Here is a 22824-nt window from a genome sequence, read left to right as displayed (position 1 = left end):
AAAAGTTGAAACTGGTCAGTTAACTGGGTATCCGGGCCCGGGGCAGGCTGATCTATTTAAAACGAATTATTCTATTTGTATTTTACGAATAAGAATAATCGAAAACGAATAAGGATCTCAAGTATTTAATATGATTCTCGTGGATTTTCTTCTTATTTTTTTTTAAACATTTTTTTCACATCTATAAATCACTTAATCTTTGCTTTTTGAAAATATTTTTAAAGAATTTAATTTACTCTCCTCCATAAGCAGTGTTGTTAAATGGCGGCCCGATTAAGATTATAGCTAAATAATATGTATGATTTTGCTCATAGATGGCTGAAAGACTTAAGCCACATCTTGAGGTAGACCCAAAATAACAACACTAGTGTTGTTAAATGGCGCTAACTCAATATTTTAGCCAGAAAAATATTGTCTAAGCCTCGAGATTTCGTTAATTTATGTCTAGACCTTTGTTCCTTCTATGAGCAAAATCTTCAGGCTTGCGTAATATTTTTCTGGGTGATATATTGAGTTAGCTGTTTTTAAAAAATCGGCTCAAAACGAGCCGTTTAACAACACTAAAACGCTATCATAGAAAATTATTTTTCGTGTGAGAATAATTTACAATAACATGATTCGTATTTTTTGTAGGTATTTGATTGAATCTTTAATTTTATTCCAAAAATTTCTAAATATGCAATTTAAATTTGTAATATTTATTTTGTTTATTTTGTCTCGTCAGCATAATTTAGAAATTATTATTTTTATTTTATATACCAATATTTAATAAAAAACATTAAAAAATATATAATTGATATTACATTTTAAAAATTATAATTGATAATAATAAAAAAAATAATAAAAGGTCACTTTAAAAAAATATGTTTTTTTTAAAAAATTATAAATTGGATAATTAATTTCAATTAATTATAACAAAACAAATGATTGATTTTGAAGAAGAAAAGAAAGATGATATTGATGATAATGAAATTGATCGATAAATAAAAACTACATTTAAAATATTAATTAAATAAAAAAAAAATAATAAAATAAATAAAAAAAAACAAACTAAATTAATAAAAAAAAAAAAAATTTTTAAATAAAAAGAAAATAATAATAATGAAAGGAAAAAGTATAAATAACGCGCTAGCATCTACTTGCAAACTTGTAATTTTACGTCGACTTTATTCCAATTATTTCCAGGTTTTTATTTTTAACCTTCCGAAAATCAATGAAAATAAATTGATCTTTTCAAAAAAATAAATAAATATATTTTTTTAAACATATTCGCCAGAACTCAACCATTTCGATTATTAGGAATCTCCAAGATATCCCAACCATTTTCAAACCAATAAAGTCAATTCGTAAATATTCGTCCTTTAGAAGGTTAAAAAAAAAATAAATAATTTTTGTTTCGTGTGGCTGAATATTGATATTTAAATTTTATCTTCAAAATACAAAAAAATTTATAATTCAAATTTATACGGGGGCAAACTAGCGATGAAGCGGCCTCGTGAGCGGATGTTTTCTAGCGGCAGGCCCCCATTTGCGGGCCTTAGGACCGCTTTTACCCGGCCTTTGGCTGGGACTTCCTTAATAACTTGCATATTATACATGTTTTTATTATTTATTATATTTTTGAGCAAAAATGTATATAAAACGATGGATTAATCACCATATTACATTTATGACATTTTTATTAAAAAATGACTAATATGAAATGATAATATTTTATTTTAAGAATTGCACATAATATGTCATCATACTAATCGAACATATAAAAAACATATCACAATTACCCATATAATAATAAAGTATGTATATTACACAAATATAAAATATTAATTTCACATAATATGCATAAAATATTACTTATTGCAATATAAAATCTACATACAATACCTCATAATTCATATTGCACCTATAAAATCAGGATCAGGTAGATTGCAAATATAGTTTCCCAAAATAGAATTTTAATAATGAATTAAACGAATATTGTATAATTTTTATAAGCTAATAATTCTCGCATTATCTCTAAACTTTGCCATAAATAAACACGTATTCGAGTTCCTATTTGTCAACGATTTTTTTTTCTTTTTCAACGGGCGTCAGTAAAGAATGCTTCCAACTCGGCCTATCTAGATGTTCTTCTTGCACAACACGATTTACTAATAGGTTGGCAAAAAAAAATAGATTAGTGTGTGCAGTTTTATTTAAAAAAAAATTTGTTTTTTGTCCAATGAATGCTTTAAGATAAATTGATAATAATCTTTGATTTTTATTGAACAAGACACAATGAAATATTAACAAATCAGTTTTCGTTTTTCTTTAATTATACAGGTTTTTATTTTAAATTCTTTTTATCAATTTCTATTTTCATTTATTCCTATTTTTATAACTTCAATGGTCGGTGCAGATTTGCACCAGGCTAGATTTTCTATTTAGGATTGTTATTTTTTTGGCCGATTTTTTTAGAATATCATATTTGAGCATTAATCAATATAATTTGAAAAAATTGAGCATTTTCATCCACTAGAAAAATCTTAACCATTAATGGGTTAATTATGTAAAATTGTAACTATTACATATTTCACTACAAATAAAGAATAACAAAACCGTTAGCATTTTTTTTGAAAATGGAAACTTAGCCGTTATATTTCATAACGGTAACGGTTAACTTCTATTAAGTAACATGCCCAACTCTGGTTGTGTGCATATCACAGCATTAAAGATTCATCATAGATACATGGTAAGCATTGATTACTTGGTTGGAGTTACTATTAACTTGTAATACTATCACAAATTACATCATCAATATTTCCCTTTTAACCCCAATTATTAAATCTTTGTATATACGGGTAAATGAAGACAGTTCATATATCGTAAATTGTCACTGAACACATTTTCTAATTATGAAACTTTCTTCAAGGTCAAGCGGACCTCCTACAACGTATGTTTTTTATATTCTGATTCGTTTAGTATGAAAATTATTCAGCTTTTAAGGGTCCCCAACCTACCCCTGTTTCACCTACACGTGTTTAAATATATGAGTTACCAATGACATATTATAATAACTAGACTGATGCATTCATAATAATGCATTTAAAAGCTTCGTTGATAGCAAATCAGCTGAACCCGCAATATTGGTAACCCTTATGGTAATTATTCTCATGTTAAAAACTACTATTAAATTGATAACCTGCTCCCTTATTATCTCGATGATCAGGCAATTCTTTAATAAAGTTTGCGTCAGGCATAAGAATAAATTGGCCTCTCGTTTAAAATTTTTAATAATGATATGGGTTACCAAAATAGCGTTTCCAGCTGTTTTTCACGTACACTTTTAATGAATATCGTTAGTCTAGGTATTATTATAGTCATTGGGCCATATACTTATAATTTATATCAGAAAGAAATCAAATCTAGAATTTTTCTTTCTTCTCCCAGCTAAAATTTTTTTATTTTCGAGTTTTAAAGTTTTAAAGTTTTAATCGGGTATTCATTTTTTTAAAAAAAATCGGCCCCTGCCCGAATTTTCTATAATTTATGCCATTTTTTGGTCTGTTCCTGGCAGGCCAATAGTTTTCTGCTTTATATACCAGAGGAAGGTCATCAATGGTTTAGATGTTGGTGGGAATAGAAAGATAAGGAATGATCATAAAATAAATTGAACAGAATAAATAAAATGAATGTGAAAGGTGCTAATTGGTGTCGTTAAATGGCAACTCAATATTTCATCCAGAAAAATATTACGCAAGCCTGAAGATTTTGTTCATAGAAGGAACAAAGGTCTGGGATATATATACTATCGAAATCTCGAAGCTTCCGTTTTTAAAATGGGCTCAAAACTAGAAATTACATGTTTTGTTTGTGACACATTCGCTTTAAAACTTTCGGATACCATTTACCCTCAAAACGGGCCCCTTAAATATACGCCACTGCCTGGTGAACTCAATATTTTAGCCAGAAAAATATTGACTAAGCCTCGAGATTTCGATGATATATGTCCAGACCTTTGTTCCTTCTCTTAGCAAAATCTTCAGGCTTGCGTAATATATTTCTGGATGAAATATTGAGTTTCAAAACGAGCCGTTTAACAACACTACTGATGGTTTATTTTGCCAGGATTTTGTCCAACGTGAAAAAGGCTCGTAAAAGAAGAAGTCCTGTTTTAAATCGATTTTGAATCACATTTTTCATTTGTCTCATAAAGTCATAAATAAAACAGTTGTATAAAAATAAAATATTTACGAATAATATAGCTCCCAAAGGAATGATTGTAAAATGAAAGATAATTACAATTTTAAGTTTAAACGATTCCTTTTTTTTTTAAACATAGATATTGTTTTTAATTTTTTTGTAATTGTTTAGCCATTTCTTAAAATATAGGATTAAGAATTTAAATTTGCGATTTGGCGCGGGCTTTGGCTAGGATTGATGTAGACCCTGAACCTGAATGCCAATTTATGACATCATTTCTAATCACCGGAGCTGACAATTTATTTTTAAAATGACGTTATTTTAACCATCTGGTTATCTAATTAACTTTCGTTATAGAGCCGGAAATAGGAGGGGGAGGGGGGTTTAAAGTTATATTATATTAGATATATATAAGGGACAGATATTTTAAGTCTACAAGCTTTCCCACCGTTGTTTAAAAATATTATTAAGTCGCCAGACGGTATAATCGCCTACCCACATGTTACCTTAATTTGATTGGCCGTAATATTGGGAAGTCTGCTTGCTAACTCGACTTAACTCTTAAGGTTAATCCAATCCTCCAAGAAGCTACACCTCGAGATTTAGGCTAAAAAAAGTTGACTTGTATCTCGAAGTTAAGTTGGAAAGATGTGTTTTAAAAAAATCAAAATTTAATCCAGGAATATTAGTCACCTCTAAATTAAGCCATTTAGGAGTATGCTTGTATAGGTGATTGATTCCCTATCACTAAATTGGTTGGCTTATGTTACCTATGTATAATTTTTTCATATATATAATGTGGTGGGTGGGCTATAAACTCCCCCGGTCATGTAACCCCAAATGTACATTGAAAAACTAAGACCTGTCTCAAACTTAAGCCAAATGACCATCCGCCGCAGATAAATTTAATGTAAATTTTTTTTAACGCTAAACATATGTTTTGTGTGTGTATGTTGACACAAAGGCGAAAATCGGGTTTATTCGCCTTTTTGAGTCGGGAGTAGAAACTAATTTTTTTTAATATCATGTTTACTTTTCGTCCGAATATACCACTAAAGTAAAACTTGTCTAATTTGGACTCGAAATCCCTAATTGGATCAAAATTTTGAATCTCAATCAAATTCCCATTAACTGCTACATATCATAAAATTCCTTTTTTTTACAAAATTGGGTGAAAAAATCTTAGTAACCCAAGTGGTGCCTAAATTGAACAAGTTTTTACTGTATTTAAATGTATATATAATAAGCTAAAATTTATACTATAATTGGAAAACGTTCAACGAATTTCAATTTTTTTTAAAAAAAATAGATATATTTTTATTGGTGTTTTATTATTTGTAAAATTAAAATGATTTTAAATTGTTTAGATAATCCAAAATATCATATAAATTATAATTTTTTTTTAAAATCAATTAATTTGTATTCTTCATTCTTTCTTCCAGTGTTGTAAAACGGCTCGTTTTGAGCCGATTTTCAAAAACGGCTAACTCAATACTTCCATCCAGAAAAATATTACCCAAGCCTAGCCTGAAGATTTTGCTCATAGAAGGAACAAAGGTCTAGACATATATTATCCAAATCTTGAGGCTTGGTAGCCAATATTTTCCTGGCCATAATGTTGAGTTATCAAAATAATACGATGAAGGAAGAATCATATCATAATAATTATTTCTTTTAATTAATTTCTCTAACTTAAATAGTTGGCTTGAAACAATGTTTACCATAAAAATATCCAATTACAAACAGTTTAAAAAAATTTTTTTTTCTTCTTTCTTTTCTTCCCTCAATAATTTAAATTTATAAGATGCCATAAAAATTTATCTTTCTCTATCTAAAACCATAGAATTTGATATTCGATAAATATTGTAGGGTTTGGGTCACCTACTTTAAAATAAAAAATAAGTGAAGATAATTTTATTATTAGATTATTTTATTTTTTGTAAAGTTTAAGATAAGAAAATCAGCACTTCTCCCTCCCACTCCCCTCTTACTTTGAATCCGTTAAATATTTGTTAGAAGTTTTGATCTGTCGTGTTTGCTCTATTTAAAAAGATATATTAGTGACCACCTGCAGGCCCAGTTCTAAACCCGACCCGGTCCTTTTTTAAATATACCCGGACCGAGGTTAAAAAAGATTTTTTAAAAATACCCGGGTCCATCCGAGCCGTATATTTTAAAACCGAATATTTAAAAAAAATCCGGGCTGTACCGTGGGTCTCTTGATATATATTTCACACACATGGGGAAAACGAGCCTGACATTTGGTGCCATCCATTTATTTATTTTCCTAATTAATTAATATTTAAAATAAAGATATTTTCTTTTTGCCCCCATTCTTTAAATTATTGTGCAATTTATCGATCACACTTTTCAGGGTTCGGTCCAGCCTTTCAATTATTTTTTTTTGCCTTATCCAGCCTGTTTAATATTACGGGCTATCCGACTCTGTACGTAAAAATACCTTTTTTTTGAGAGAAAAATCGTAAATCGATCTAAGTTCAGGCCGTGTAGATAGAACCTTTTATTATGATTCCTTATTTAATGTACTAAATGATTATCTCTATCTAATATCAATACAAATTGCACACTTTTTTTGTGGAAATCCTCAATTAAATTAGAGGTTTTAATAGGATTTAATTTTTTGTAATCAATTGTGATTCGCTAAAAAAAAAATTTTAAATAGCCTTATCCTGAAACATATTTTAAAAAGATCTCAAAATTTACAAATTTAACCCAAATTAATTAAAAATTATGAAACATGACCAAAAAATCTTACATTAAAATTTTGTAAAATTAAAATATTCAAAAATGCACGATATGAATTCATTTTATTTAGTCATTGTATTTAAAATAATATTCGAGATATTTACATCAAGCTTAATTTGAAAAATATAAATGATTAATTTAGCAAAAATCTTCAAATGTTTCGCTCAAAATTTTGAGCAAAATATCTTCACATTTTTTGATCTTCAAAAAGAGCAAAAAGGATCTTTCAAAGATTTTTGAATTTTATTTATTTTTTCATAAAAATTTCACTTATTATATTTAAAAAAAATCAGAGACCCGCAAAAAGTTCCATTTGCATGGCCCGGTATGGATATTATTATTTTTTGATTTTTTTTTTTAAAATTTTTTATAGCTAATAATAAGCTATTTAAATATCCGGTTTTAAAATATACGGCCCGAGCCGGCCCTAACAAATGGTACCTCTGCATGTCTCCGATATTTAGGACACACACAGCCTAAAGAAAGGAATAGAGCATTATAATAAAATGTAATTTAATTACAAAATAAAAATATATTATCGAATTTCTTTTCTTTTCTTTATATTTTCTTTCTTTACCTAGGGCGGAGTTCAAAAAATAATTATTTTTTTTTGCGTTATTTAAAAAATAAATAAATTTTAAAAGATAAAATTAACAATAATTACCCAAGAGTGTTCAAAATTTATCAGATAAATCACGCGCCAAAAATCTCTCCCCTCTTTCCCATCTCATTCCCAATTCCATGATGTATATGACATAAGTTTCCAAAATGTATTGATTTTTAATTTTGAAATCAAGGTGAACATAACCCATTTTGCCTTTATTATTTATTTATCGTCAATTTCTCGATAAAACGAAAAACAAAATCAATAAATATAAAATACTTTTTCTTACCCCCTTCTTTTGTTTCCTATACCTCATTATATTTTTAGATTTTTTTTATTAAATCAATAAAGTCAAAAAAAAGCATATTATTTTAAGATTTTTTTGAAAAACAATATTTTTATATAAATTTTTTTTTATTATCTCGTTCCCCTCCCCTACCCATACTCTCCCCAAAATCTAACTCGTTCCATCTTCGAAAAAAAAACAAACTCGCGCGTTAAAAACTTTAAAAAAAATGCACATGAAATACACCGTAATGGGGCGTAGGATAAACAATTCCGCTTCCAACCCTTGCAGGAGCCAATTCCCTCTCTACATCCTAACCGATAAAAATATCAATCGTTGTCCGGGCCCATACTACGCCGTCGATACTACCTGCTATTACAGCACCCACAGATCATCTGACTCTTTTTCGGATTCCACATTTTTGACGAGAAAGCTAGAAGACGCTCGCCTAGACTTTGACAACGAAATCATGACAACTGCACCCCCCGCCGCCAGCTGCGAAAAAATTTTGGTGCAATTGGGAGAAGCCAAGAGGTTCGCCGTGGAAAGTATGAAAGCCGTGGGCACACAAGAAGACCACGCCATCGCGCTCGCCGAGTTATTGGTGACCGCCGATTATCGGGGTCATTTTAGCCACGGGTTAAATAGATTACGTAAGTTTATTTATTCTTACACTTTCGTTCTTTTAATTAAGTCTAAATTTAAAATATTTTTTTTTTCTATCATTTTTAAGTGTGAGAATGTTTTAAAGAAATAATACAAAAAAGTCAAATCTTTGAATGACATTTTAATAAAAAATATGTATTATAATGTAGATAATACGAAATAAAATTGAATTCATTCTTAGAAAAAATTTCTTCTTTGCTCTAGAGCTGGGATCTTTAAAAATTTTGTTAAAATTAGTCGAGTTTTTTTTAACTCATTGTTTATACTTTTTTCTAGGACCAGCGGCCGGAACCCGGGCCGTATTCGGCAAAATAATGTGATTCTAAAAATCCGGGCTTGGCTTAAAATGTGGTTATTTCCAAAAACCGGGATCGAGCTGACGAATTTTTTTTAGGATAATACTTAGAAAATTATCTAATCTAAATCACTCTTTTCTTATTCTCGATTAAAATATACTAAATACAGCTAAAAACATTTAAGCTAAAATTCAACACGTTAATAAATATTTTTTTTGTAAAAGAAAATAAAATTAAGATAAGCGGAGATGTAACAAATATTGGCTTTAGCCTTGAAAAATTTCATATTTTATTTTTTGATAAGAGGACGAATATTTATATATAGAGGACGAGTATCTAATATACATAATATAATATATAAATATAAATAATTTAAATTAGCCATGTTTTATTGTCCTTGAAAATCTACTTGCCTTCTTAAAATTATAATTTGATGTTGTGTAATAAAAAAAAAACTAATCTTAATTTGTTATGTTAAAACGAACAAGAGGAGAAAATAATTATTATTCATTTTTTTTGTAATTTTCCTAAACCGGCAGTTGGTCCAGCCTAAATACCGGATTCTGTAGGATTAGTAAAATGGTATGACTTCGATATATCCGGGCCGGACCTCTTAAGAGATACAAATTTTTTTTAAAAAAATTATAATTAATTTAATCATTTGATACTGATAAATTTTACATTCTTTTCATTTCTCATATTTTTATTGAATCCCAAACATTTTTTCATAATGCAACTCAGAATGAAATTTTTTAGATCCTTATAGTGCTTACAAATTGAGCGTTTACGTTTTGCCTTAACTTTAAAATAAAAAAAAACGTAACGCGACCCTTGTTTAAATTGAGATTGTCTTTTTATTAATATCCGTCGATTCAAAATTTTAAATAAGTTTCTAAAAAAAAAGGATTTGTCTTTGAAAATTATATTATCGTCTGCCTTCTTATTTCTTTAATTTCGAAATATTCCACTTTAGGATATAAGTAATTTTATTTATATTTACATATTTATATAATATTACAAAGCGAAGAATAATAAAAGTAATGAAAAAGCAAACCTATTTGCGTTTTTAAAATGGTTGCAAGCGCCAAACGATAATTTTACCAATTTGCACGAGGCCATTTGAAATGCATTATTTACGCTTGCAACGCAGCGTTTGAAACGCTCAATTTGTGCATTAATCATTTGATACTGATAATTTTACGTTCATTAATTTTTCATATTTATCGATTTTCTTGAATTCCAAGCATTTTTTTTCAAGATGCAGCCCTAAATAAAATTTTTAAGATCCTCTAACCCCGGGCTAGGCTTAAACTAGACCGAGGGGATAGTTTTGCCTTGAATTCTATGAAAATAATATTGCTATCATATTATTACCATTCTTATATAATCGATATGGCAGCCATGTACGTGCGTGACATAGAGAGCGGAATATGCAAAAGCGATTGCGAACCCACGATTCTGAAAGAAACCGTTTCGACGGCTTGGGTAGACGGGAATAATTTATTGGGCCCCGTTGTCGGTATGTTCGCAATGAATTTAGCAATAAAAAAGGCCAAAGCGACCGGGGTAGGATGGATTTCTTGCAAAAGTTTTTTTTTTCGCATTTTTTTTTATTCAAATTATTTTAAGTTAAACTATTGGGTCAAAATGCCATTCTCTTTTTTCTTCCTTTTTTATTATTATTGCCGATATATGTTACTTATTTAATTTCACATTTATGCCTCTCATTATTGAAGTTAAAAGATGTTTCGTTCGGGCCAGGTACTTCTACCGTGTGGGAATAATTTAGGCGGAGAGTCAAGATCGTTTTGATGAAATTGGGGGGTGGAGGAGGGGGGGGGGTGAGTAGCTTCAATTATTTTCCAGGAGGATGTAGGGGGTAAAATCTTAATTGGCTTAGGGGGAAGGGCTGTAAAAATCCTTGATCCAATCAGGATGAAGCGCTTATTCGCAGTGCCTTGCGTCCCTTCTAAGATATACAAAGTATTATAAGTAATTTAAAGTTAAAAAATTTTAATTCTTATATCTGTGTTTTAAGATTCCAATCATTTCGGTATCGCGGGATATTATACCATCATGGCGGCCCATGAAGGATTAATAGTAACGAATTGAATAAACTATATATTTTTTTTATATAATAACAGAGATTGGAATGATCTTCAAGATCATAAAAAAAAATCTTTTGATCCTTCAATATGATTTTTTTTTGAGAATGCTAAACCAGAATTTTTGATCAAATTTTACCTGAATTTATATTTTTATTTTAAAAAAAAAACACTTACCATGCCAATCACATTTAGCGCGAATTCGCGGCGTAGTATACAAAAATAGCATTTTGTATAATTTTCCGCTAATCCACGTTAACTGTGAATGCATGGGTTATAAGGTAAATCTTTTGTGATTTTTATGCGCGAAGTTTTTTTTAATTTGAAATTCACAAATTTAAAAAAAATTTTACCCAAAATTTTGGATAAAAAAAAAATGTTCAAAAAATCTTTATTTCAAACTCTGAATAATATATTGAATATATTATAATACTATGGGATCGGGCGGACCCAAACACGCTTAATATAATATTGAACCTACCCGAAGCCCATTGTTGTTATAAGGTGTTGATCTTGGCTAAGCCTAATACCACAACTTAGTGTTGTTAAACGGCTCATTTTGAGCCGATTCTTAAAAACGCTAACTCAATATTTTAGCCAAAGAAATATTGCCGGTTTCAGATTTCGCTAATAGATGTCTAGACCTTTGTGCCATCTATGAACAAAATCTTCAGGTTTGAGTAATATTTTTCTGGAGCTACCACAACTATATAAACAAAAAAATGTTGTATATTTTAAGATAAAAACGTGGTAGAAATATATACATATATATGTATATAATGGGTTAATGATGCTTACTACCAAGTGAATGTATGGAAATATTCTAAATACCAACCTAATTTGCTAAATACCGACCAAAATTTATTAAAATGTAATAAGATCCTTATTATTTAATATATTAATACGGAATCACGTGGTCGAGTCCGGACTCCTATATATTATCCCCCAAGGATGGAACCACCAAGTTAGAATAAGAAAAAAAACATGATCATTCCTGGGATTCGAACCGGGGACCATGGGATAAGTAAACCAAGCTCTTGCCAGGCCATAGAGGCTTTCCAAAAATCACGATTTTTCAAATATATATTATAAATATATTTGGTAGTGCCTATCCAAATGAAAAATGAACAAAATTCAAATTTGATAGATGGTACCTTAAGGTACCAAGCATCATTAACCTATATAATGATTGCAGAAAGATTGTAATTTTTCCAAATTCATTTGAATACAATAAAAAATAGGGTATGGCTTTTACAAACACGTCCCCTTTGCAAGTGCCGACCCGTGCCAAAAAGACTATCCTAGGAACGAACCCTATAGCCATGACCGCTCCCGCCAAAGGTGACGATTATTTCTGCCTTGATATGGCTACATCAACCGCCGCGGTTGGAAAGGTTTTTATTTTCAAAATATTAAAATTTTATGCATTATTAAATAAAAAAATTAATTCTAGATGGCTGTGATAATTTATATTCGAATTATGTTCACTCTTTTATAAATGTTATATCAGAGAGAAAAAGAAAGAAAGAAAATTGGCATTATTAAATAAAAAAATTAATTCTAGATGGCTGTGATAATTTATATTCGAATTATGTTCACTCTTTTATAAATGTTATATCAGAGAGAAAAAGAAAGAAAGAAAATTATTTAAATTCTTATTAATTTTAAAAAAAAAATTTAAATCATATCTTAAAGGTAGAATACCACGACAGACAAGGAATCCCCATTCCTAAATGCTGGGGAGTAAATAAAGATGGCTTGGAAACGCAGAATCCTAAGGAGGTTCTTCAAGGGGGAGGTTTGCTCCCTCTAGGAGGTATGGAAAAAACGGGGGGATACAAAGGTTCTGGCCTAGCCATGATGGTCGAAATATTTTGCGGGATTCTGGCAGGTAGCACTTACGGTCCCAACATCAGGAAATGGATGAATACGGAGAAAGTCGCCGACTTGGTGAGGGATTTGGTTCCGTGTTTGGGTCCATTTTTTTTTAAATGCGCTTTTTGAATGAAAGTGTTAGGCACTATGTACATAAAATATGAATGGAACTAATTTTTTTTTCTTTTAGAAGAAGATTTAAACTACGAACCACCTATATAAAGTCAATGAGGGTTAGGGAACTTGGAAGTTTTTTTTGAAAGTTACTTTTTTTCTCCATAGTTGTTGAACCTTTTGAATGAATCCATCTAGATATCGATGCTGCTAAAAAGGCATCTTGATAACGATACAGATACTTTTTATATACGTTATATGGATACAGATATAGAAATTACATATCTAGTAAACATTTAAAACAATTAGGCTTTTTTTTAAAAAAACCAAAATTTTAAATTTAATTTCTATCAAATTTTAAATGTTTTGTTTTTTAATTTATATTAAGTTTAAAATAATTTTTATTATTAATAGGGTCAATGCTTTGTCGCGCTAAATCCCGAAATGTTCGCACCGAATTTCGTCGATAGAATGAGCGATCTTATGGCTATCAACCGCAATTTGCAGCCGGTAAAAATTAGAGTTTAAGCTCGGAGGATCTTGAATATTTTTTTTTTCGCTCAAAATCTTTGAAGCAAACAATAATCTTTGAAGATTAAAAAAAATAAATAAAATTCGTGGTCTTATTTTTTGAGAATGCTCATTTAATATTTTGATCAAATATAATCTTATTGGGATTTTTTTATTGAAGAAAAATTCAAAAAATTTTTGTTGCGAGTAGATTTTAAAACTCGGTATAAATATTTAGTAAATATAAATCTCTGCAATTAGTTTCAGCCTTTTTCTCCGCCGAAAGTTTTTCTCATTTTTTCATGGATTTTAGTACTAGCTTTAAATTAAACTGCATTATCAACCTAAATACTGTATCTATAACTTGCTATAACTTAATATCTCTATATTTATTAACTACGGATTACCTTTTATTATTATACTCATGAAGACGTGATATCGCAATTTATTAAATTTTGAATCATGAATACATTTTGATTTTATTCCCTGCCTGTTGCATCCTAATAACTCTATAAAAATTGGTTACACAAAAATCAATAATTGAAGAGTTTGTATAACAGTATTCTCTTTTATATCTGAGGTAATACTTTAATTTTTTTTTTAAATAATATTTTTACGGCATTAGATTGAGGGAGAAAAAGAGGTACTAGTAGCTGGAGATCCAGAGAGAAAGCACATGATTAAATGCGACAAGGATAATGGTATCAGATACCATCCCAATCTTTTCGACGCCATGGTATAAGAAAAAAATAAATATATTTAATTAATCGTCAGCCTTTGGAGTGTTCCACTTGCGCAAATGTTTAAAATGAGAAAATCAACATATCAAATATAGGAAAAGCTTATCGATCAATTTTGACAAGCTTATAACTTTGGCAAAAATTAATATTTTTTAATCTAGTTTTTATTAACTCAAATCATTTTGAAAATGTTGAGTGGAGCACTCCAATTCTAGACCGACGAAATATCAGTATAATTAAAAGGATATGGTATATGAGGCAAAAATTGTTTTCCATTACTTAAGCAAACTTTATAAGTTTACTACGAGAGACAGATGTTACAATATTCTTTATTAGTTCCTCATTTCATGTCTTATTTTTTTTTAATACATAATTTTTAGTCGAAAAATTTTTCATTTTTTCTAATACAAATTATAATATTAAGTTAAATTAATAAATTTTTTAAAAAAAATATTGAATATTTTATTTTATTTTTTTCAAAAATATATATAATTCTAGACACAATTAGGCGAAAGGCTGAAAATAAAGAATTTGCAAAAATCTTCGTAAACCGATCAAACTTGGCCAGAAATTTTCAATCGATTTCGTTTTTATATCTTTCGATTTTCCCGTGCCTTAAAGAAGAAAAACAAAATTTAATGTTTAAAGAACCGCAAAAATTAGAATATCTTCTTTAAAAAAATATCAAATTAAAATTTTCAAATCTCAGGTATGCGTTATATCTATCTGAAAAAAAACATTTAAAGATCGCAGCCTCAAACAAAAAAAAATGTTTTTTTTATACATAATGATAATATTTATATTTTTTACAATTCATGAACATTAGTTATTAAATTCGAATAAATTAATTTTGTGATTATTCCATTTTCATAAGTAGAAAAAAAGCAAGCAGGTGGGGGGGGGGGTGGGTGGTAATTTAAGTTTACAATTATGGGGTAAGATTTTCTGGGAAATAATGGTTTATCCTCAATCTTAAAGTGAGAACTCAGGATCAGAGACCTATGGGCCGGATATGGGTGGGCGTGATATATTTTCTATCAGGCCTGGGTTTTTCGAAAAAAAATTTTTTAAAATGAGCTAGGGGAAAAAAAGTTTCGCTAACTTGTAGAATAATATCGCAAATTCTTTCTTCTATTAATAATAACAAATATAAATATTGTAAACAAAATGATTGCCTAAATTCACTTAAAAATTGTGTTATATTTTCATGAAAATATACTATAAAGGCTTGGGTCCGGCTTTCGAAACTTATTATAGGCTTGGGCTGTACTTGGGAATTTTTTTTTATAGTATTAAATATAATCTCTTCTTTAATACTTTGTATAAATATTTAATTTTGTGATTCAAATACTAAACACGATAAAAATGAATTGGCTTGCTACTAATAGTGCGGATCAAAAAAAAAGAAGAATTTATACCATCTATCGCTATTCATAAAAAGAGGGAAAAAAATGTTGATTTCATTTTATGATCATTTTCTTCTTTTTATTTCCGGTTTTTATTATTTTAAATTTTTAAAAATATTTGATATTACCTCACTGTAAAGGCCTTTTATCAAGCTATATCAAAAAAAATTTAATGAAGCCTTTAACTTAATTTATCTAAAGATATTTATAATTAAAGGGTGTGCATCGTGCCTAATGCTTCATTATTTTGACATTTAGAGACCCGTATATCAGCCGCTGTTTGAAGTTGGAGGTTCAAAAATATTTTGGTTATAATATATTCAAACTCTTTCTAAAGAATTTTGGAAAAATTTGAGTGGGTCCAGATATCACTTTCACCAGCAATACTCAAGGTTAACTAATGAACCCAATAATTAATATATTCTTAAAGCTTAGGTCTTTTTCTTAAAAATAAGACTAGGAAAGCATAGGACTAGCTTTAAAAATTATATTCATATAATATATTTTCTAAACCAATTTAAACTCGGGTTTATAAATTGTAAAGAAGATTCTTTATTGAATACTAATTTGGTATGACTTCCGCAATTGTATTCGCAAATATTCGCTATAATCACTTCGCAATTTAATTTTTGCGATGATTTCGCTATAAAATTTTCTAGTTTTGTAGTGGTCATCATAAAGGAACTTGTTTAACCACGATCAAAATTTTTAAAAATGCAATAATATTTCTTTTATTTTAATATATATTAGGGAATTACATCGTCGCTTCCACTATTCAAAATAGCATAACCTGTGGCACATAACCAGGTTTGGGCTAATTTTCAAAAAAAATATATTCGAATATAAATACAAATACATTTCAAAATAAAATAGAGTACAAATACAAATACTTTTTTTAAAATATGTATTTTAAACATAAATACTAAATATTTATAAAAAAAATTTTTTAAGTATCTAACGAAAATATCAAATAAATACTATAATGAATACTTTAATCAATTTTTTAGCACCAAGATTAATTTTTTCTAACAAATTATATTTATTTCATTTACCATTTTATTTAATAATTGCAAATATAATTAATATCACATTTTACAGAGCAGGAAGGAATCGATCCATTTATGATATTGGTTTTTTCAGCAGATATTATATTTAGCTTTTACTATATTAATGATTTTGGATGATATTTTGAAATAAAATGCCAACCAGAAACTTACACTGTCACAGAATCCCTACATAAATATCTTATAAACATAAAAGGTTATTATAAAACCCCCTTTTTCTTCAATATTATATCTTTCTCATATTCAAAATGACATATAATACCTAGACTGACGATTGCATTTTAATTAATGAATAGTCAGTCTAGGCATTATTATATGTCATTGGCTTTTGGTAATAATTATTTTAATTATAAATAGGATGTAAAATAAAAGTAATTTTTATTACTAACTCACGTCACAAATTTAATATTTAAATAAATAAATGTGGATTTACATTTTATAATTCAATTTATAACAATGAATTATTTTAAGTACAAGTATCTGCGTTAATGCCCAACTCTGCATTCAACAACCAAGTTATTTGAAAACAAATTTAATCCTTTTTTGGATTCGAACGATCTTAATTTATATGTGCAATCACCGACGAGACCACAGTTGATTTCTAAACAATAGGTATATAGGAATAAACTATAACACTTACCAAATTGTTATTCTACTATATTCTTTCAAAAGAGATTGCAGAAAGGGTTTTATTATAAAATATTGCGCCATTTTTATCACGATAAATTTGCTATAATAGAATATTTCGCTGAATTGGCTTGAAACAGTTTTTATGATTTCTCAGCTGATAATTTCAAAAAGATCCCTTAAAACATTAGCGCTATTAACGTGAAAATATGTCAAAAAAGGTAAATTATTTTAAAGAATCCCATATATATTTAATTTAATATTAAAAAATTTGGAAATAAAGGTTGAATCACATTCTGATATTAATCTACATGTTGCAGCAAGGAATGGTGATTTAAATGCTCTAATAAATATCTTAGAAAGTGGAAAAGTTCATGTTGATTGCGAAGATTCGGTTTACATCATTAATATATTATAAAATTGAAATACTATAAAATTAGAATGGGACTACTGCCCTTATTTTATCATCAGTAAATAATCACCTAATGTGTTTAAAGGAACTGATTAATCAAGGGGCTGATATTAACCATCAAAGAATAGTAAAATTATATCAAAATATAAAGTTCTTATTGTAAATTGCATTTTAGACAGGTACCACTGCCTTGTTTTTTGCCTCTCAGGGTGGATTTATTGAAATAGTAAAAGAACTTCTAAACAATGGAGCTAATCCAAATATAATAAGCCATGTATAATAATTTAAAAATTAACATGTAATCTTTTAAAATTTTTAAGGATTCTGGCAGCGCTTTATTAGTTGCTTGTCAATGTAATCATTTAGATGTTGTAGTGGAGTTGATATCAAAAAATGCTGATATTCATAAATCATTAAATGTATTTATTATTTTTAAAAAATAATTTAGCAATCAATGTGAATAAATATTTTATATTATTTGATATTAATTTATCTATACATATAATAATCATTCTGATAAGTATTTAACAACCTATATTTATTTTAATTAGGATGGAGCATCAGCATTGTTTATTGCTTCCCAAAATAATAATTTAGATGTTGTCAAATATCTAATTTCAAAAGGAGCAGATTGTAATTTTATTCGAAAGGTAAATATTACATTTAGTTTATAAGGCATATACTAATTTCATTTATTATATCTTTAAGAAATTTTTTTAAAATTCTACCAGATGTAGTTAGTACTAGTTTTTTAAAATTAGTCTGAAGCCAAACAGCCCTATTTATTTGTAAAAATAAGTCAAATTGAGGTTCTTTAAGATTAACTCCTGCAGATAGTCATTTGGTGGCTAAAAGGAATAATTACATATATCTCTGATATTATATTAAGAAATAAATTTCAAAAATGTAGATTAACAAAAATACCTGTCAGGATTAGGGTTTTTCAGCAGAAAGACTGTAACCCTCTTTTTGCTATAGCTGTACTGAGATTAAATATTAGATCGGGCTGATATTTAGCATTTTTTTAAAAAAAATATTGGATTGGACCATTATTTATATTTTGGTTATTATTTTATGATTTAATATACATATATCAGAGACATGCACATGTACCATATGCCTGGTCAAGTTTTTCAGCCCTACCAGAGTTTTGTATTTTCAGGCCAGATCTAGATTTTTAAATATATTACATTAATTTTTAATTTTATAGCTGATAATGGTGATTTAAAATAAAAGAAAGTTCTAGGCCCGGCTTAGGTATTTTAAAAGGAAATATTTTTAGACCCAGCCCGGACTGTGTATATTAAAAAAAAAATTGAAGTACAGCCTGGACCAGGTACCCGGTAGTGTTGTTAAACGGCTCGTTTTGAGCCGATTTTCATAAACGGCTAATTTAAGATTTTAGCCAGAAAAATATTGCCTAAGTCTCTAGATTTCGCTAATTGATGTCTACTAGACCTTTGTGCCATCTATGAGAAAAATCTTCAGCCTTGCCTAATATTATTCTAGGTAAAATATTGAGTTAGCCACTTTTAAAAATGGGGTCAAATCGAGCCGTTTAACAACACTAATACCCGGGCTTGCAGGTCTATATTTGTATTTTATACATAATTTAATTATATATTAATTAAAGGAACCAAATTCAATCTATTTTTTAATGTTTTTTAAAAAAAATCTGAATATTTTAAAAAGATAATGTAACTAAAAATTGGTATCATTTCTTTTTTATAATTATACTATCTGGAACAAGAAAAGGGTTTATAATATACCTAACACATCTCTTTCAGCTGGTATTGTTAAACCGTTTAATTTGGCACGAATTTTGAATCAAGAATTGAGCCAAAAAGAAAATTAACTAATTTTGAAAATTTTGTTGACAGATGACAGAGAGATTATCTATTGGCGAAATTTAGAAGCTTAGGTAATATTATTTTGACTCTTCATTAGTTCCTTATTTTAAAAAAATCGGCTAAATCAGCCATTTAGCAACATTACATTCAGCTATAAACATTGCCCATATATTAAATGAGATTATTAACTTTTTGAAGAATAAAAATATCAAATTTTAGGTATCAGCTTCTAATTGGATCGATTTCACAATAATATTGGTCGATGAAAAATATGTGAATTAGCGCATCCCTACTGTTTGCTTAATGTTTTAAAATTTTGTACCTACCCATGGCAATTGTTTGAAATAATTTGGTTTTTTTTTTATTTCAAATTAGAGATCTGCAAAGCCTGGTCTGTAACACCTAGTTGGCGTGTCAAATTTTTTTAAGAAAAAATTATAACTTGCCAGGTGGAACAATCCACACAAGAAAAATATTCCGGCCGAATCGGACAATTTATACATAGACAGGGCCTCACAAATTTTGATTTTTCGGTGAAAATGGCTGTCTGACTAAAATACTAAATTTATAAATAACAGTTGTTAAAATATCTAGATATATAAATTTGGTATCTGTTTAGATTGTATAATTTTGTTTTAAACTTTAAAATTTGCTAATTTCATACTTCTCGAGGAATCGTCGATATTTTTTAATTTTATTTAGAAAAAAGAAATATTTCATTTAGGAAGTATAAAATTATTATTATTTTGCATAGGATGAAGTGTCACCGGTTTGGATAGCTTCTCAGATGGGGCATGTTGAGATCGTTAAAGAGTTGTTGCGTAATGGTGCCGATCCTAATATAGCCAAAGACGTTTTACAACTTTATTATATTAAATTAAATATTATTTTTTTTAAAAAAAAAAATAAATAAATTAAAATTTATAGAATGGTTCAACTCCACTTTTTAAAGCTGCGCATAAAGGTTACATTTTGATAGTGGAAGAATTATTGAAGTATAATCCAAACCTAATGCTTCTAAAGGTATATTTTTTTTCTTCTTCTTCCTATTATTGTTATAGAGTTTTAAGCAGTGTTTATATTTTATTAAAAGTAGAGAAATGGAAAGCATTATTTTAATTTTCGGAGGGGGTTTCCAGAATATTCCTGGCCCGTTGAAAAAAAATATGAAAGAATTTTTATTTTAATGGAAATAGAAGGAAAAAATGCCATCGCTCTTCAACCCTGGTTCAAAGTCCACTTTTGGTTAAATAAAATTAAGCTTGGGTTTCTTAGGACTTTCCTATATCCCTTCCCATTTAAAAATTCATCGTAAATGTAATATAATATTAATCATAGCGACGATTTCTAAATATCCTTTTTCTAATGGATATTTTGGAACCCGGACAAATCAGCCGGGAACTAGTTCTGTCAAATTTACATATAATAGATATATTGGGTTTATTTTAGTGGGGGGTTATTTATTGTTTAGATTTAATTTTTCTATTACTTTGATTGACGGTTTAGAAGCGGAATCGCGTCATATTTTTAGAATTGAACTAAAAATTTTAGGAACCGGAATTACCTAGAATATTCGGGAACAGAACCCTCATCTTCCAAACTCTGATTTATATATATTTTTTTTAAATAATCGTAATTTAGAATGGTGAGACCGTATTACACGCCGCTTGTAATTTTGGTCAAATGAAAATCGCTCAGCTATTGCTAAAACATGGAGCTAATCCCGAATTAAAAAATTCGGTTTGCTTTAATTTTTTTTCCTTTTTCTAAATTCCAACTTATTTTAAGGATGGCCTGACATGTTTGGACATCGCGCGTCAAAATAATTTCGTTGATTTATACAAATATTTGCGGTCGTCATTAAATAATTGTGATATCGAAAGCTCAAATATCAAAACTCAAAATAATTCGCAAGTCAATGACATGTCAACTATGGTTTAAAAACCGAGAAGAAATTATAGCTTAATTATACATTATAAAAATTTATTTCATATATATAAAATAAGCCTCCTTCATTAAATTCCATAGTCAAAATTATTATTCCTTTATATTTTAACCAAAATTCCTATTTGTTAAGAATTGTTAAAAACGGGAGTTTATTTTTGATCAAACTAATTTTTAAACTGTGATTTTTTTTTTTGAAACTTATAACAATTCAACGATTTTTTCTATTTATAATAATCAATCAAATTAATTATAATTGCTGTATTAGCTATAAATTATTTATTCAAATTTGAAATAGTGTATAATAAAAATATATTTACGCGATAAACATTGATATTTTATCAATTATATTTGAGGTCTGCAAAACTCAACCCGAAAACCGATCATCGACCCCTATTTGTGGGTTCTTACGGGAAATTGTGATTATTACTTTTCGGTTGTAGCGGATATGGAAATGCTCCGCCCCGGGTTAGGGTAGCGTCTTACATGACAAGATATTCCCTGGAAGCAACCCCCCCCCCCCCCCCCCACTTAAATACCTATACTTATCCCCTTAAAAATTTATTGCCGCCGATATTATAAAATTACGCGCGTTTAATTATAATGGTACTCCAACATATATTTTAAAAGAATAAAATATCACAAAATTGTGAATGTAAATTATATTTTAGAACATTAATTAAATTTAAAATGAGTTCATTATTATAGTATATTGTTTTGGCATGAATATGAGTTTGCTGATAAAATGTCTAACCTTTTTTTAAATTACATTTATAAAAGATAGCAGAAAATTATCGACAAAAAGTTTATTTGAAAAATAACGACAGATGATTAGATTTGGTCCGCTGTTTAGCAATATCATTGTATTATTAAAGGTCTATTATAGAAGTAATAAATAATTATTTAGAGGTATATATTTTATCCTATTTTATTTAAAAATTTAATTGCCCCCCCCTCCCCCCCCCCATTAAATTTTTAGTTTTTTCTACTCCCCTCCATCCCTTCAAAAAATTAGCGAAATACACCTATCCTCATTTCCCCTCTCATGTCGGGTGCAGATCTCTTCAAATACCCTAAAAATGTTAAAAATATAGGCCTATCGAAAATTATTAAATCCGATAACGAAATTTACTCAAACAAATCGTTTTACGAATAATAAAAATTTCTTTGACAAGTATCAAATTTAGACTTAATTAGTAATGTCATAAATTTTGGTTATCAAATATTTTTTTTTTGATATATTAATTTTATTATAAGTGACTGTTTAAAATTTCCTAAAACACAAATATGATAATAAATGTGGCATGGTTTCTAAAATAAGAAACAAATAGGTTAAATTTATGCCTGAAAAAATGGCTATTTTTTTTTAGTTTTTAT

The 22824-nt window shown here is 28.4% G+C and overlaps 2 protein-coding genes and 1 long non-coding RNA gene across 3 annotated transcripts; all 3 read left to right on the top strand.

Moving 5' to 3' along the window:
- The first annotated feature begins 1086 nt into the window (after positions 1 to 1086).
- Positions 1087 to 15003, top strand: LOC135927943 (uncharacterized oxidoreductase YjmC-like). The gene is made up of 10 exons (XM_065464223.1): positions 1087 to 1185; positions 1277 to 1368; positions 8100 to 8491; positions 10200 to 10388; positions 10839 to 10900; positions 12147 to 12299; positions 12601 to 12855; positions 13309 to 13404; positions 14030 to 14140; positions 14643 to 15003. Exons 1-10 carry the CDS (start codon positions 1102 to 1104, stop codon positions 14691 to 14693), a joined length of 1485 nt encoding a protein of 494 aa, XP_065320295.1. The 5' UTR covers positions 1087 to 1101; the 3' UTR covers positions 14694 to 15003.
- Positions 15004 to 15822: 819 nt separating this feature from the next.
- LOC135927932 (uncharacterized) lies at positions 15823 to 17291 on the top strand. The gene is made up of 3 exons (XR_010572207.1): positions 15823 to 15942; positions 16301 to 16357; positions 17086 to 17291. It is a non-coding gene; the product is annotated as an uncharacterized LOC135927932 (long non-coding RNA).
- Positions 17292 to 17353: 62 nt separating this feature from the next.
- On the top strand, positions 17354 to 22015 carry LOC135927931 (ankyrin repeat domain-containing protein 29-like). Its single transcript, XM_065464210.1, has 10 exons — positions 17354 to 17462; positions 17525 to 17635; positions 17682 to 17780; positions 17829 to 17927; positions 17974 to 18072; positions 18205 to 18303; positions 20258 to 20356; positions 20431 to 20526; positions 21145 to 21243; positions 21292 to 22015. Exons 1-10 carry the CDS (start codon positions 17451 to 17453, stop codon positions 21442 to 21444), a joined length of 966 nt encoding a protein of 321 aa, XP_065320282.1. The 5' UTR covers positions 17354 to 17450; the 3' UTR covers positions 21445 to 22015.
- The last annotated feature ends 809 nt before the right edge of the window (positions 22016 to 22824 follow it).

Source organism: Gordionus sp. m RMFG-2023, chromosome 4 (genome assembly GCF_954871325.1).
Source record: "Gordionus sp. m RMFG-2023 chromosome 4, tfGorSpeb1-WG-v2, whole genome shotgun sequence".
NCBI classification, from domain to species: domain Eukaryota; kingdom Metazoa; phylum Nematomorpha; class Gordioida; order Chordodea; family Parachordodidae; genus Gordionus; species Gordionus sp. m RMFG-2023.
The sequence above is the reverse complement of the archived record's forward strand: the minus strand, read 5'-3'. Positions and strand labels throughout refer to the sequence as shown.

Excerpts from the sequence above, each read along its gene's own strand:
- LOC135927931 (XM_065464210.1), top strand. Across the intron at positions 18,304-20,257 it reads ATTGTAATTTTATTCGAAAG|GATGAAGTGTCACCGGTTTG; the intron begins GTAAATATTACA and ends TATTTTGCATAG. Across the intron at positions 21,244-21,291 it reads ATCCCGAATTAAAAAATTCG|GATGGCCTGACATGTTTGGA; the intron begins GTTTGCTTTAAT and ends ACTTATTTTAAG.
- LOC135927943 (XM_065464223.1), top strand. The coding sequence starts at position 1,102 with ATGAAAGGAAAAAGTATAAATAACGCGCTAGCATCTACTTGCAAACTT. Across the intron at positions 10,901-12,146 it reads CGGCCCATGAAGGATTAATA|GGTATGGCTTTTACAAACAC; the intron begins GTAACGAATTGA and ends AATAAAAAATAG. Across the intron at positions 14,141-14,642 it reads CCAATCTTTTCGACGCCATG|ACACAATTAGGCGAAAGGCT; the intron begins GTATAAGAAAAA and ends ATATAATTCTAG.